The following is a 16,808-nucleotide window of genomic DNA, read 5'->3' as shown; positions in this document are numbered from 1 at the left end:
CATTCTTGTGTTCCGTTCCCTTATTTTTCTTTCAGGCGATTTTAGGCAGCTCCCTAGCTAGGGGGCTGCCTCCCTCGATCCATCGACTCTCGCCGCCCACCTCCATTCTCCAGAAGCGCCAACCCACCGAACCGCCCGTTCGCCCACCCACTTACTTTAATGGAACTTGGCATTGCCAACCGTCGTAATCATCTGTAATTTTTTTTTGGTACCCTTAAGTTACGACCCACTGTTACTGACGTATACGTAGCTCTAAAGAAATTATCTTCCAGCCATAAAATGAATGCACTATTATTTCTAGTTGATCAACACTGCAAGTAAAAAAGCACAGAAGCATTCCGCTATGCATTCCTTGGTTCCGGTGACTGTTGGCGTTCTTCATATGTTTGTCACAACAAACCACTCATTCTCCTTACCCTCGTCTTCTCATATCACTGGAAGCTCCTCAGTGTTTCCTGACACACATTGGGCACATTTAATCCTCCAATGTCCGTTTTATTTGCGCACTTATGATACGTTTTTCATTTCTTTAAACACCATGCTTCGACCGGTTGCACCATGTTCGAGTCCAGCAATCAAAGGCTCGCTATAAAAATTATCCTTAAAAATTAAATTTTACTGATAAAACAAATCTTATCTGTCCTCTTTGAAATGAACGAAAAATGTACATGGCGAAACACAGCTGCCGTTGTCCGGGAAGAAAGAAAACGTGTGTTGGGAGCCTAACAGCGCTTTCAGGACTATGCGCTACTCGAATGCTTCTTTGCTTTGCTCCTTACTCAATTCGAAGTACTCAAATGTACAAGTACAGAAAATTTTATGCCGTCGTTACGTGCTGCACGGCAGTGGGATTTTCTCCTTTGCTCGAGTAATGAGCCAAGAGCACATAACTAGAACAGAGTGCGAAGTGCAATATGCCTATCTGACACGCGACGAGAAGAGACTGACCTTACTATCAGGAGGCTAAGACGGCGGACACGAAATGAAATCAAGTAAGAAGAAAAATACCCGGAAAGAAAAACGCCTCAACGAGCAGTAAAAAGAAAGTGCGTCAGGGGGGCGGGGGGGGGTGAGGGGGGTGAGAGAGAAGGGGGGAATAGAGGTACATTCAGCAGAAGACGCCACGCAGTCCATCTATCGCACGCACCCCTCCGCGTGGTTACAGCATCAGGTTTCAAGTGTTGATACTCTCCAGCGTGCCAGCCCGCAATCAGAGCACGGAGCAGAAGCGCAGACGTCCCCTGACTCGGACGCCGCTCGCTCGCTTCTCGCTGTAAGCATTCCTCGAATACGGGGGCGCGCATCTCTTGCAGTCGAAGAGCTACCGGATACGGAACTCTCTTGCCAGAGGCCCGATTTGCTTGGGACGAAAAAGCTACCGCGGCGTGTGGTCCTAATAGTTTGGCCACGACAACAGTCAGGATGGCTCCAGGCCGGACTCGGGACCGTTAGGAGCACCGGAGGTGCGCTGTTCTAGTGAGTTTATCAAGCAGGTTTTACAGACGAAGAACCTTACGAAGCGGAGGCGCCACTCGGAAACGGACGACCGTACATGATGAAGAACAGTACCGACGCGACCTCGACCTTCAGGTCGTTCGAGGCCGTGTATCTGTTTATGGCGGTGTTGTACGCCTTGACGGCGACGAACCTGTACCTGACCCTCACTAGGGACTCGTCCTGCAGCGGCCAACGGAGCGAAACATGTGTTCCGGTGCCAGATCCTTCTCCCGCCGCTGTCCACGTGTCCGCAGGCTCCCGTGGCGATGTCGGTAGTTCCGGGCCACGAGCCAGGCGCAGCCCGACCGCGGCGGCCCAGCGGCCGACCCGAGCATCCGAGGAGCCCGTGTACGCGAGGATGTCGTCCAAGGCGGCCGCTACACCCAACGTGGAGTTCTTTCCCCGCAACGACATGAACAGTCCCGACGGCAACACCATGCTGGTCAGCTCCTACGCTAGGATACCGGTCAGTCATCCGCTCATTGTTTTATTGTTTGTATATTTGTTCTAGAAATTTAGTGCCGAGCAAGGCAGGCGGGAAGAGCAACGCAGACACACACACACACAAAAAAAAAACAACTTCGAGCAGAAATGATGACAAGTGCTTGTAATACTGACAAGCAAAATGAAAAAAAAAGCGTGGAAACATTGCAGAATTGAGAATGCCCGGATGACCTTTGCTTTAATACCGAAGCGGTCCCTGAGAGATGAATAGTAAGTGCTTAAATGCATAAGAGCAACGGAAAACGTATTCTGTCGTTTCACCTGCTATGTGCGCATAGTAAATCCGGTGTATTCCTCGCAGGCGAACACGAAGGCACACTCTGAATGGCGGTTCAGTCGTTTGCCTTATCCGACTATAGACTCAACGTTCGTCCTCTTGTGATTTGAAAAGGAACTACTCTTCGAAGTGGCTGCTTTGCCGAGCAAGTCTGGGAGCGTTTCACTTATTGTCACACATGTAATATCGGCACATGGAAGCGTATATCATTCCTGAATAGACTGCTCAACAATCATATAATGCTTAGCGAAACTGTAGCTCAGTGCTGGTCCTTTGATAATATACGTGCTCTTGGTCGGAAGGGAAGCTACACAAATTTTGAGCAGATTATGCGGACAGAAGGAAAGACCTTACATACAGAGCAAAAGCAGTTACATTAGTTGGTCAGCGAGCTGTACCCACGGTATTCTTTAGAAGAAGAAACAAAATGTTTCTTACGTGTTGGAGTCTATCGGCAGTCTACTGCTTGAACCGACGATGAGTCTTTGGTTAAACTGTGCTCTGAATGCTTTATTTTTATCGTATATTTTTTGTAGTCGTTGCAAAATTTTTGGAGACAAAAGAAAGTGCCGTCATATTTCCACAAATTCCATTCTCCGAGTGTTATTATTTTTGTCTAAAGAAAAATGTAACTGAACAAATGATGTCACTAAAACTTGAGCAATAACGCAATATTCATTGTCATTTTTTTTTACTACTGAGCAGCCTTTATGTCCCGTAGCTAGAGGTCAAAACATTAATATGACTGGAATACTGGCATGACTGGAAGACCGCTCGAATCGCCCCTGTATCTAAGAAAGGGGATCGTTTAATGCTATCAAATTACCGCCCATCCTTCCTTATTTCATCTTGCTGTAAATTAATTGAACACGTTATTGCTGGTCGCATAAATGAATTCCTAAATCGAAACTCCATTTTATCCAAATTTAAGCATGGTTTTCGTAAAGGATATCACTCGCTTGCATTGACCTTAGACAGCAATAGCCAAGTTGACCTAATATTCTTAGATTTTAGCAAGGCTTTTGACAAAGTCCCTCATGATAAATTAATTCTAAAGCTTAAATCTATTGGCCTACCTGAGATATTAGTTACCTGGATTTCAGACTATTTAACTAACCGTACGTAAGCAGTATGTCTCAATTGATGGAGAGGAATCGGACGCTCTTGCAGTAACTTCTGGAGTGCCTCAGGGGAGTGTACTTGAACCTTTATTATTTTTGCTGTATATTAATGACATCGTCGACACAACTGTTCCGGGCGTAGAGATTCGTTTGTTTGCGGATGATTGCTTGCTGTACCGAGACATTACATGTTTTAATCACCAGATTGACCTAAATACCTATCTAACTAACATCCTTGCATGTTTCCAGCAATGGGAAATGGCCTTAAACAAAGAAAAAACAAACTGCCTTCGTGTGACACGTAAACAAAATATTTTTGGCCACAGGTATCATCTTGGAAAAACACCACTACATGAAGTTTCCAGCGTTAAATACTTAGGTGTAACATTAACTAACAATCTGCCCGGGAATTCACATCTGGAAAATATCTGCTCGTCTGCATTTCGCAAACTATGTTTTTGAGAAATACACTTTCCAAAGCCGCCGTTCAGGTTAAACCGCTCGCGTATAACTCACTAATCAGGCCTAAGCACGAATATGCATGCATGGTGTGAGATCCTTATACTCATACCAATATTAAGAAACTTGAAGGAATCCAAAGAAATCCGTAAGATTTATTTATTCTAAATTTTCACCGTTTGATTCTCCGTCTGAGCTAATGAAATCAAAATGTATCCAACCTCTTGAGGCAAGGAGAAAAATATTCGACGAGAATTTCTTTCCTTGCTCATAAATAACAAATTGGCGCTTGACCATGCACCCTACTTATCATTTTTAGCTACACGCATCACACGCCACCATCATCTCGATCACTTAGTTCTTACTTTGCTAGAATTAACACTTCAAAATTTTCCTTTTTCCCACATACCATCAGCGTATGGAATTCACCGACACGATGAATGTCAGTGCATTGTCATTCTGCACGCCTTTTTTATTTTTATTTTTATTTTTATTGTTACTGGTTGCCCTTGTATCTGTAACATCTAATATGTATTTGTTCTGCTTGGATCTGTAACATGATCTGCAGTATGAAATAAATAAACTAAAAAATGAAAATATGCAAAGATAACCTTAATTGTTGTACATGTAGGTCTACTAAACAGAGGTCGCTTCCATAATCCACTGGCCGAAGTTGCAATTGATCTCGGCTAACCTAACTCACCAAACGCGTGGAGCTCGCCGCAATCCAAGAACCCAATGGACTTGGCGGTCAAACCCCTTTCCACTATCCCCTGCCCTTCTTTCTTTGTCAGCCTGCCGATAACGTCACACTTCACGCGTCACAACCGCTGCGGGATATGCGGTGAGCTTTGTTACGCAACGAGGAGGACTCATTGCCAACTCCGGCTTTGGATAATGGAAGCACTTCCTGACTGCGACATTTTATAGCTTCCCTCAAGTGTGCGATGCAAACATATGAGGTTGTTTCCATGGGTCGTATCGAACAGTAGAGACTGCCATAGAAAACGAATGGGGAACGCTTTTGACGATAGCAAAAAAAAATGAATAGAAAAAAAAACTACAGGACTGCGGTCGGATGATCTGCAGATATATTAGTTTTTATAGTGAAAGCTTTCAGTGTATGAAAAAATTGCGTTCATTAATGGTTTCCCGCTCAAAAACGCTTTTGTACAGAATTGCTAGGTATGCGTGGACTGCATGCTGAAATTGCTGAGGCGAATATCGTTCCAAGACCTCCTGAAAGCAAGAAAAAGCAATGAATAAATCGGAAGATGTTACAAACAGAACTGACGAGAAAAGTTATGAGAAAAGATATCAACGTAAACTACTGCAATAAATATAGGATATCAACGTATTAAGGAACATTTTAACATTAATTCAGCGCCGATAAAGCCGTACGAACAGCACAAAAGGAAATTAAATATGATACATCATTGACGTCTACAGAGTGAATAAAATATGAGCAGTGGGAATAGGAAGGAAGAGATCTGATAAGATGCTGAAATAATGAAATAGATGGTGCGGGTTTTACGCTGACAGGTAAGTTGTTCCAATTACAGAATATCCACCAGTCTGCTCTCCATAGCTATTGCTCACACGCTGAAGTAACAATTTACCGATAGTGCTAAAATAGGCGAGTAAACAAGAAAATTCTTCAAGGTATTTGTCCCTTTGGCAACTTTGTTAATCTCTCTTCTTTCCTGAGATGAAATTGCCCCTCTCATTGCCTGTTACGAAAATTCTCACCATATTTGCTCCTTTGGCAAATTACTTTACCTATTTTTTTTTCTTCTGAGATGGCTTTCTCTCTGTCATTGCGCGATTCAGGTGCCAGTTCTGGAAGAATTCTGCTTCACTTCAAAGGAGTACTGCGGTCCTGGCGAGCAAGGACACCCTGGGAAACCTGGTGACGTATTAAGCAGATGCGTTAAACAGCGAGAAGTAATGAAAGCGCTGTGCAAAACCTTGGTAAATATGAGATGAGGGCAAAGACATATGGTAGAACAAGGTTATCGCATTAGAAACCTGTACAAGGAGACTCGTCAGTAATAAAAAAATACGGTCGGAGAGAGAACATACTTCATGCTTATAGAATTTGAAGGGTCACAAGTACAGTACAGTACACGGAGCAGTGCGCTGGCTGTGCCAGAAAGGAAAGAAATGCCATCACATCTGCATATCAGTATCACAGCCATGTGTCGAAAAACGCCTATTTCGATATTTTTGGACTCTGTACAATATTTACAGATTAATATTATCGCATATACTCGAATCCGTGATCATTGGCACTAAGGACCTTTTGGACACATGGATCACTCGGCTCTTCATGTCTTCTATGTTTTTTGTTGCTAATATAGAAGGAAGCTAAGCCTTATGTGCGTCGGCTTTTTTGCGAACCTTGACACTGACAGCGAAATTAAGTTCCTTTTTACACAGAAAGGGCAAGGATGATGGTGCATGTTCCTCGAGAGCCAGAGGCTGCTTGTTCTGAACAGGCAGATGAGATAGTTAGCCTTTAATTACACCTGCTTAGGTGATTAAGATGTGTTGCCGGCGCTCGAGGCTTACCCGAGAAATAGAAAGAGATTTATTTTGTGGCATTCGGAATACTTGCCAACTCACCAGCTATTTCTGTCCACTAGCTGTGTCACGCCCGACCAAACAAAGGAGAAAATGCTTTAAGCAGCGGAAGTGACGGCAAAGCGGAAGCCTCATCTGCCAAGCATCAGCCTGCAAGAAATGCCTCTGATCTGGCAGTTGCTGCTATAGGCTGGCTGATATATGCTTTTGTGAACCGACAAAGAACAGGTGCAATAACATCAGCAGTATTGAGTGATCGTGGCAGTGGGTGCCCGTCACATGACTTCGTGCATCTCGCTGATGCTGACGGTGCGCTCTCTCAAGTGCAGGCATTCCGGGCTATCCCGGGGAGAAAGGTGACATGGGGCTGAGGGGACTGCCGGGATTGCCAGGAATCCCTGGACCCGTCGGGCCCGTCGGGCCTCCGGGACTGAAAGGAGACAAAGGTGAGTTTGCTCAGCAGAACAGTAACGTGTGTAGGAGAATGAGCCACTGACACTCCTCCGAGCACATTGGTCGTCAAGCACTGAAACGTCACCCAGCACGCTGGTCGTGAGGCACTGACTTTTCATCCAGAAGATTGGTTATGAACTTATGATGTAGTGACGCCTCTCCAAGCACACTGGCCATGAGAAACTGAAGCCACATCCGGAACATAGGTCGGTTATTGTTCTGTTGTTCACGTCGCATATATTTTTTTTTATTACCTAGGATGCTTCTGACGGTTGAGCACGAGGCTTGCGTGAATCGCGGCGCGAGTTGTTTGCTATCTACAAGACGCTGACACTGTGACTGACATGGGAAGGACCACCTTTATTGCGTTGTGCTTCCTTTTATACACCGTGGGTCTGATCAACGACCACAGAGTAACTCGCGTAACCCGCTACATATCGATACAGTGACGCCGCGGTTAATAGAATTTTACGGTGACACTTGCCAGTCACCTGGGATTTCACGACATATACTCGCGGACAACTTTTTATGGCAATGCAGCAGAGGCTAGGCAAGGGAGAGATGGAGATGGTCCTTTGTGTCTGTGCCATGCGGAGTGGTCCCCTCATCACTATGTGACCCTGCGCCCTCTCTCCAAATTACTCCCTTCTCCCCTCCGAGCCCCTATAGCCCGCCTCCTCTTCTTTCCTGCCTAGCCTCTGCTACATTGCAACCGTGACGTCATCAAAACCGGTCGACGGCATTGGCTGGGGGGCCTCTTTTGAGCGGCATTCGCCGCTGCCTTCTTGACTTGTCTCCGACTATAGGTTTGATGATGCGGGCCGGAGCAAATAAAGAGAAGTTCGAGAACGTGATAGCTAAGCGCTCTCCCGTTGCCGGGCGGTTTTTAACGCAACGACACAAGGCTTCTGCTCTGCACAAAATCCAGCGTCGTCGGCGTCGACAGCGTTATGATAGAAAAATACCCGAAGAACGAACCTGGTGGAGTCACCTAGATCGCGTCACCTTGTGGCGTCCTCACAACCTGCCCACCCGACTGTTAGCAAATTGATCATTGCGGTAGGTGGCAGTTAAATTAGTGATTAGTAGATTGCTGTGTCGCACAAACCCCATCGGAGGCAGCACCTGCTATCTCAGGGCAGTAGTGCATCACTTAACCGCTGTACCATTGCGCCAGGAGTGGTATGAGCACTCCCAGGGACATATGAATGTAAAGTCTAGAATGACTAATTCCGCATATATAGGCATTTAACCATTAACGCTATCACATCGTATTGTTAAGGCGAGCTGTCCCCTCCGACTTTTACTTCGCAAGGCCACTTCAGTCAGGGATGTGCAAAAGCGTGGCTTTTTGAGCTTGTTGGTGCATGATCAAGTAAGAGACTATAGCGCAGAGTAGACAGAGTAGACGTGTTGTTCGTTTCTTCTGTGTCCTGTCTACTCTGCGCTATAGTCTCTTGCTTGAGGGATGTGCAGTTACAACGACCTATATCCATGGCGAACGTTTCACTGCTAAGAAAGCATTTTGTCTTTACTGTTGCTTGAGCAGATCTTGCTGGTTTTCGGAAGTCTACGATATAAACGTTCTGGACTCGCGAACTTACGCACTAGGAGCTGAGGATCGTGAGTGAGCTTCCCTAGTACTCATCGCATCGATTTCTGAGGCAGGTGGCATTATCTTGCATTACCTTCGGTCGACTCAACGTGCCTGATCATGGGCCAGCAAGTGACTGGACTAGAAAGTAAGGCGCACTTGAGTGCTTGATGACTGATGTGATCAAAGAACTTTTTCTGCACGCAGCACCCACCAGAAAGACCGAAAGATTAGAGGACAGAAAATTCTGACTACAGATATGCCACGGCGGCCGAGCGTGTGGGTTCTAGAAACTTTAATATCGAGTGATGACCTAGAAAGAAGGAAGGGGTGCCTATGAACTGCACTATGCCTAACTGTAGCCGATACTCTGCACTACCATCCTATCACCGTACTATACTCTATCACTATGTCCAATGCACCTTGTCACAAATTGTCGCGACTCAAGTGAAAGCTATGAGACGTACTCAAGCGTTCGCAATGAGCACTTGAGTTGTTACGATTGTACTCTTTCTTCTCCTTTATAAGCTTTCCATTTCATAAGCATTTATAGAGCCGAAGCAATATAAGTATCTCATAAGAATCCCGTTTATTGTTTTTTGTGCCTAACGATGCTCTACCTCAAGGGAGGCGCGTCGCACAGAAATACAGTGCATTAGAAATATCAGCAGCGCGCTCTTGTGATTGTGAGGCAAATCATAAAGCCAGCCAACAAGATGAAGTGCGCGTGATGCTACGTTATGTCACGCAACCACAAGAGACCGAGTACGTTCGTTTCAACGGTGAACCGTGGGGAATCTATAGAATAATAGAAAACGAAAAGTCTGGCAACTACCGCTCTTTTGTCTTTGGAAAGTGCACGGATATTGCAAAGTTCAGCCCCCAGTTATGCGAACTGAATGCCTGTTTTCTTGCATTCGCATTGCTGTTACGTTGCGTGCATGCAACTGTTTATACACATCACCCGTGCGCTCCTGATTTATTCCCCTTGACAACAAGACAAAGCACTTCAGTGTTAAACTTCCAAATGAGCATTCTGCCGTGAGCTGTGATACCGAACAGGGACAAAGCATGATGCGTTCCGAACGAATCGCACCCATGACTCGTTACAAAACGGCCTTTTTAATTTTTGTATTTCTTAAAAAAATAATCTGCAGACTTTATTGGAAAACGCCTGCCGAAATTGTGTGCCCGTCATGTAAAACAACACCCTAATGGGGTATTTGAGGTATTGAAAATAAATAAATAAATAAATAAATAAATTTTCTTCGTGCGCGTTCACCATAGCCTTCGCGTAAACAGTGTTTCTGTTGTGAGAAGTTTTCGTAAGAAACACAAGAGCCACAACTCGCAAGTCGAAGGTAGCGTCTGGCCTTGCAGTAGTGGCGCCGATCCGTTCGCCCTCTACAGAGCTTATCGTCAGCAGGGCTAAGTCCCACTCAATGGCGTCATTTCCGGTTACTCTCCCAGTATTGGTTGTTTACTTGGGCGAAGTTTGTTATTTACTGAAGCTTTTCAGGGGATTTCCCCGCCTGGTTATTACCCCCACTCTCACTGCCAAGAGTAATATCTGGAGTGAACTTCCGTCGAGAGTATAAAGCAACTAAAGGAAATGATGCATCTCGAGGCAGCCAGCAGGAGACGATGATAAAAAATAAAGCTGTGAGCCAAAAAAAAAAAACGGCCCACCAGCCCACACCGGGCACTTCCATAAGGCGCACGTGCTGAGTATTGTGTATGTGCGTTCACCGCGCAGCATCAAGTGCCTTTCCGTGTTTCGGCCCGCGGTCCGAGCAGCGTCGGATCGTTGGTGCACTACAGGCAGCCACGCTGGCCGAATGGGAACGACCTTATCGGCCGCTTGAATGGCCTTCGATGCACAACGCGGTCTCGGCGGCGTCCAGTTTCCATTCTACGCCGACGGCCTCGATGTGCTCTACGTGACGCGACGCTCTCCTGTTTCATGGCGGCCCATTTAAAGGAAGGGGGGGGGGGGGGGTTGATGCGGGCAGACCACGCACGCCAGGCAGCGTTGGCATGCGGTGGAAGCCACCGGTGTCCGTCCGCAGGGAACGATCCCCGCTGACGAGCCAGTTTCGCCCGCGTGTACCGTATTTGCAACATTCTGGTGGGATCCCTTCGAGAATGCGGGTTCATTAGCGCATGCCAGGTCCAACAGGCGGCGCGATCATTATTTTGTGTGAATTAAGTTCTATGGTTCCGGCACCCGACAGTGCTCCGAACTAAAGTACCCCGAAAAGCCGAAAGATGTCGGCCTGCAGCGTTATTTATATTTTTTTCTTCCTGAAAGCATTATTTGAATCCGGATGCACGGAAGTTTCTGTATGCGGCATCCAGCGATGTTGACGGCGCTTACCTGGGGTACCAGTTAAAGCCACAGACTCAGAACTAACAAACTTCTGCAAAGTTCTCTGATGAATGCTCCAAAAAGAGTGCACAGCGGTCATTTTCGCAAACAGTCTAGTCCGTATTGCGAATTTGTCATTCCCTTCGTACGCTACTACACAAGGAACAAAAGACGCGCAGACGTCGCCACACGCCATGCTCATAATTGCGATAACCCACGACTTCGCCCCCCGAGTCGATATTGAAGAAGATGCTTTAGCGTCACGGCGGCGGTGATGTGAGAATCGTGGTATGGATTTCTCTGTGTACCGCGGCCCGCATGTGCTGCTGCTCCCGGGGCCTCTCCCCCCTCGAAGCTGAATTCCTCCCGAAATCACATTTCGGGCTCGCCGTACCCGCAGGACACTGGGGGTTCTGATGCCGGCCGCGGCTATCGCAACGAACGAGACCAGAATGATTGTTTTCCGTTCCGATGGATCTCGGGGCCCCCAACTTCTTTTTTTTTTGAAATACGCCAGCGTAATGGCAAGAAGGCGAACAAGAAAGAAGAAAAGAATGAGACAAAAAACAACAACAAAACTATGAGCTGGCAAGTAGCGAAGATTTTGGCCATAAGGTGGGTCCGGGAGCCCGTCACCCCAACAAGAGATAAAATCTTGTCTTCTGTAAGAGTATTAGGATGCCATCGGCAATAGAATAGAAGAACGCAGACATTTTTGGGAGGGGAACTTGAAGAGATGAAAGCGATAAGGTAACTCCTAGGGAGCATATGGGAAAAGAAAGTTGAAGAACTTGGAGCGCCTCGGGAGGTTTCATATCGGCGCAAACACGGGTTTTTAGACCTGACCTGCTTTGGTTTGAGTTCTTCGTCGGAGCACCCTCGCAGAGCATAACCATACAGCGGTACCTCTAAGAAGCAGAAAAAAAAAATCAAGTGAGCAGCCCGTTTTCTCATGTGGTGCAGCACGGCGAGTCGTCTGAAAGGACGAGTTGGTTTGTCCATACGGACGTTACCTCTCGTGGTTGGGTGATATCTCGGTTGCATGCCAGAATGACTGCCATTTCAAGCGTGCTTTTGGGGTCCCCCATCTGTGCACGGGTGCATCGAGGAAGCATTCTTTCAGTAGTTTAGCCATACGGCTGCACGACGCAGGTGACCAGAATAGCGATAACCTTCGAAAGTTGTCCGCGGCCAACCTCGTCGGGAAAAGAGTCACAAGTGGAGCAGACGATCACACTCTACCGCAGCGGACAACTTTGATGGAGAGCGATACGTGAGCGAAGAGCTTCAAATCAGGGATGCGAACACGTCGATGACCGTGATGCGATTGTTACTCGAAAAGAGTGACACTGCTCCCACTGTAGGACTGCAGAGGAAAGAGATATGGCTTGGAATTTGTTTCATTCCAGTTTTAAAGGAGAGTGCATTAAACGATGATGAAAAGAACTGCTTGTTAAACGATGCACGTCGATGCGCGTTCTGCGTACGCTGTTCACCCTGTGCTTGCGATAATAGTTAATGGATTTATGAATGTAACCCATCATCACACAATGGAGCTGAGGTACGGGATTGTTAAGGTCTGCAGATTGATTCCAAGGTGGTGGGTTCGACTCCCACTGCAGCCGGTTACCCACCGCTCATGCTGTAATGGATACAAGCCGTTCCCCGGCCTGGTGATCGGATTTTTAGGGTGCATGGCGTGGGAAAGGAGCTCGCGTCTTCAAATCCCAACACTGTGTGAGCCTTGAAAGTGCCGCACGAGGCGGATTTAGGGTTGCTGGACGGCGGAACTTATCTCTGATCCGTGAAAGCAACGGTTTGGTCCAAGACGCCTTTCCCAAGCATCTCATTCTAGAAGAGCCGAGCACCAGGCCAGGGGAAATCTTGTACCCTTTAAAAACCGACGATATATGAGACATACTGCGCAATTTCCTTTCCACAAAAACCAATTATTATTATTATCATTTTTTAAAAAACCGGTGGGCACCCGGTGGCACTGGGGATCGAACCCAGCACCTCCCGAATGCGAGACGGATGCTTGAGCATTATTTCATGAAGACGACGATGCGCAATGCACTGCGCGCGAGAATGTGTATATTAGTCCGGTAGCAGCATTACTTGAAGAAGACGACGATGTGCAATGCAAAGGGCGAGAGTGTGCTGCAGTTTAACGCGAGGCAAACAACAACACGAGGCGTGGGCGGTTGCGGCGATAGAAAGACGAAGACGCCGTTCCTTTTGGTAGCGTTCCTCGATGTTAACTTTCCTGTATCCAGCAATTAACCGCCTGTGTCTTGGCCACTCCCCCGTAGTGGGTATGTGCCAGCAACGTCTGAGGCCTTCCTTCCTTCCTTTCTTCTGCTGCAACAGAAGTTCGATCGGCCTCTGGCCGAGGTTCTGCTTAGGTTATCGCCGACAGAAATGAAATGATTATCGTATTGTGCTCCCCCATCATCCAACTGTTAAGCTCGTCGTTGACTCCGTTTCCCTGCATGCCGACATCGCCGGACACCCGTACCATGCTCAAGACTTCAGGGATGCCTTGCAGGTGTGGCTCTAAAAGAGATTAATCCCACCGGACAATTCCAGATGTCTCATGTCTGGATGATGTCCTGCAAATTGACAGTCTAAAGAAAAGCTCATCTTATATGGTGACTTGTTGGTCAAGAGCTGCCGCTGCGTTGTCGTATAGACCTGGAACCAAAGAAGGTTAAGATTAAACTCCCGTGACTTCCTGAACGCTTGGAAGATGCCTTTATAGGCGAAGTACTTTAGGTGTGCGGGAAAGTGAAGACGATTTCCGGAGAAAACTGGAAAGTTGCAGACATGGAGCAAATGAGGACACTCAGCCGCGATATTACTTTGTCTCTTGCGAAGGGATCAGCGTTGCTAATGTTCCACATCTGCTGACTGCGTGTGGCGTGCAGAGCCTTGTACTTATCTCTGAACGCCCACCCCTCTGTATCCCCTGCAATTGCGTTGGGCACGTTCGTCGAACGCCACGCCGTGAGGATTACCGGCGCTTCGGCCACAGCCGAGGGCTGTGTGGTGGCATTTGTGCACAAGCTGCGGCATCGCGTCCGGCCATCTGATGACCCCTTGCAAGAACGCAGCATGGACGCCACGGAAGTACTCGACGCGACCGGAGATCTTCCTGCCACCATCGTGGCCGAGTCGTCCAGTGTCATTCCGCCGGCTGTTGACAAACGACAGGCTCCTATCGCGTCCGAGGGAAAGGTGGAAGATGATGCAGCGCAATCACTGGATGAAAGGCCGTGTCAAGCTGCCATTTAGGAACAAGTCCCCGTTCCTGAAGACCATGCTTGTGCCGCTGCGGGCATTTCAACTCCTGTGGCCATTCCTGAGCAGCAGCTTCCGGAAAAGGCCCCTGCTCCGGTGGCTGATGAAGTGGTTTCTGCCGACGAGCCTCTCCAGAAGCGCCGGGCGTCGTGAACCTCTGAATCGAGTGAGGAGGATGACCAAACAGGCAGCCGCACCGCCGTTGCCGTCGAGCGTCGAAGCACAAAGGGAAGTGCCGGCGTTCGCTATCCAGAAGGCCTAGCGGTGGTTCAGATGCGGCTTCGCCATCTACTGACATGCGGATGGAACTGACAGAATTATGTCCAGTCATCATGGTGGGCTCTGAAGAGTTAGTATTCGCAACACTTGGTATACTTAGCTCTGTATTCATGACACTTAGTATGTGCAACACTTAAAATTAGTATTCGAACGGGAGCTTAAAAGCTGCGCTCTAAAACTCACTACACGAGCGTTTTTTTTGTTAGTCTTCGACTGCATCAGAATGCAAAATTCTGCAGCCCCAGCCGGAAATCGGACCCGCGACTTAGTCCTTACCAACCGAAAGTCATTAACGCTGAGTAACGCAAGAGCAGGAATACGCAAGTGATTCTTAAACGGCGCAGGCTCAATGGGTGAGACCGGAGCTGCAGGCCTGGACGGACGGGACGGTCTTCCAGGACAGCCCGGCCTGGACGGCATTCCGGGACCTCAAGGGCCAGACGGGCGGCCCGGTACTGACGGCAAGGACGGCAAAGACGGCATTCCGGGCCGGAACGGCACCGATGGAGTTAACGGTCAGAGAGGCTTCCTGCACTGGTGTTTTCTGGCACCATCAGTTTTAAGTTAATCGTTTGATTGTGGCGCAACGCACCAGCGTTGTCAAAACTGCTGTTATTCAGGATCTGGATGTCATGTGGCGTGGCTGTGTGGACCCGTTTCTTTTACTTAAGCCCGAATTATTTCGGAGGGAACCTTGAAAACACGTCATTAGGTGGCGGAAGGTGTTCGGGGTTAGGAGATTTAAATAGTTGCATGCAGATATTTCCCATTAGTGTACGTTTATTCGAATTTTTCCCGTAGTCAAACAGTCTAAGCGTATACTAGGTCTCAGTCATGCAAACATTTCCGTCGAGCATGGCTACAAGGTAAACTGGACAGGTAACTTGGATGGACGACAGCTTAACATGACACGAGAAGGCAAATACCATGACCATCGCCGCGTTAGTTGCATTCCGGCGAGAGGCTACACTAGCGTTGGTTACTCGAGTACACAATAACAAAATTGCTTCGGAATGTTTACATTAATACAGAGAATACGAAGGCTCTTTGGGCAGAAAGGCAGACGACAAAATAGAAAAAATTCATACAAATAGAAAGAGGTAGCTTATCGTGCTTTTTCTGCTGTTTAAAAGGAAAGGATGGCATCCCGGGACCCCAGGGACCTCCAGGAACAAAAGGAGCAGGAGGTGAGCGATGAAGGAGCATCTCTGAAATACCATCGGGGGCAAACGAACCCCCCCCCCCTCCCCTCCAAGTTCTGGCCCGTGCCATATTGTGTTGGGGCGCCACCTGACAAAACACTTCCGTTGTCGAGACTGTGCTTTGTCAAGTGGCGCCTGTATGCAAATTGGCACGGTTCGGAACTTGAAGGGGTGGGGGTCTGTTACTTTTGCCCCCAGTGGTACGTATACCCCATCGTACTAATTCTGGTTCCTCATGCACGAGCCTATTTGGCTTCGCCCTTAGCGTCAGTATTGAGGCAGTTGAAAGAAGGCAGACGAAAGGAGTAATGAAGCAGATGCATTGCAGGACTGTCTTCTCAGAAGCACATTCCCTTGTTTGCTTGAAGTATGCACTTCTCCGCTTTTTATGCCCTGTACACCACTTACGATACGAATTTTCGAAATGCGAAAAGTTGTTTCTGCTCGCAGAACAGAATTAGATTGCCAGATTCTCACGCAAACCGGATTTCCTACCATATTTCTCAAAAAGCCAAGTACAGAAGTTCCGAGGTGCACCTCTGTCAAAGATGCACAGGACCTGTTATAAGATCGCTCACAGCAAGAACGACGCAACCTAGAATTTCAACGGGCGTAGTGATACGTCACAGTTGATGGAATGATTTTCGATTTGGGTGTTCATTTATTGTTTGAGCATGAGTACGGGTGGGCAGTTTTATCTCTTTTTTTTTGGACAAAAAGAAATTAGTCCAATTTAGTTATGTTCATTTACGGTGGGAATATGTTTCGAAAGAAACCTGCCAGATTCTTTCACCTCTGAAATTTAGGGGCCAGGAATGATTAAGTGCTGGAACTTCATAACTTTTGCCTTGAATTTTACCGGACCGCACATGAGGGAGTTAAAAAAGGAATGATATGCTTGGAGGTCTACCGAACGTTGTTCTCACGTTTCGTGCCACCTGCATAGCCAAATACATTAGCAGCGTGCACAGAAACACCAAGAAGACAATGAAAGATGACACATATTGCTTTCTCCTGTAGCTATTGTGCAGTTTTGTCTTTCTTTGTGCGCGGGCGCTTTGTGTGCCTCCGATCGTACCAAATAGCCTAAAGAAATGGCTTAGCTAGATAGGCTTTTGTGCTTTGCCAACTAAAATTTCAAAGATTTTTGGAAGTTTTTATTACTCGTATA

General features: G+C 47.3%; 1 protein-coding gene across 1 annotated transcript in view; it reads left to right on the top strand.

Annotated features, from left to right (window-relative positions):
* Positions 1-1,224: 1,224 nt before the first annotated feature.
* The window catches only part of LOC144121282 (uncharacterized), a 31,258-nt gene continuing 15,674 nt past the window's right edge, over positions 1,225-16,808 (top strand). The window contains exons 1-5 of the mRNA XM_077654400.1: positions 1,225-1,963; positions 5,689-5,767; positions 6,771-6,887; positions 14,780-14,950; positions 15,569-15,622. Coding sequence (XP_077510526.1) covers positions 1,553-1,963; positions 5,689-5,767; positions 6,771-6,887; positions 14,780-14,950; positions 15,569-15,622 — 832 coding nt within the window. The 5' untranslated portion in view covers positions 1,225-1,552. The remainder of the gene's footprint in view (positions 1,964-5,688; positions 5,768-6,770; positions 6,888-14,779; positions 14,951-15,568; positions 15,623-16,808) is intronic.

Source organism: Amblyomma americanum, chromosome 2, assembly GCF_052857255.1.
Source record: "Amblyomma americanum isolate KBUSLIRL-KWMA chromosome 2, ASM5285725v1, whole genome shotgun sequence".
Lineage (NCBI taxonomy): Eukaryota > Metazoa > Arthropoda > Arachnida > Ixodida > Ixodidae > Amblyomma > Amblyomma americanum.
Note: the sequence above shows the minus strand (reverse complement) of the source record. Positions and strands in the feature narration are given on the sequence as shown.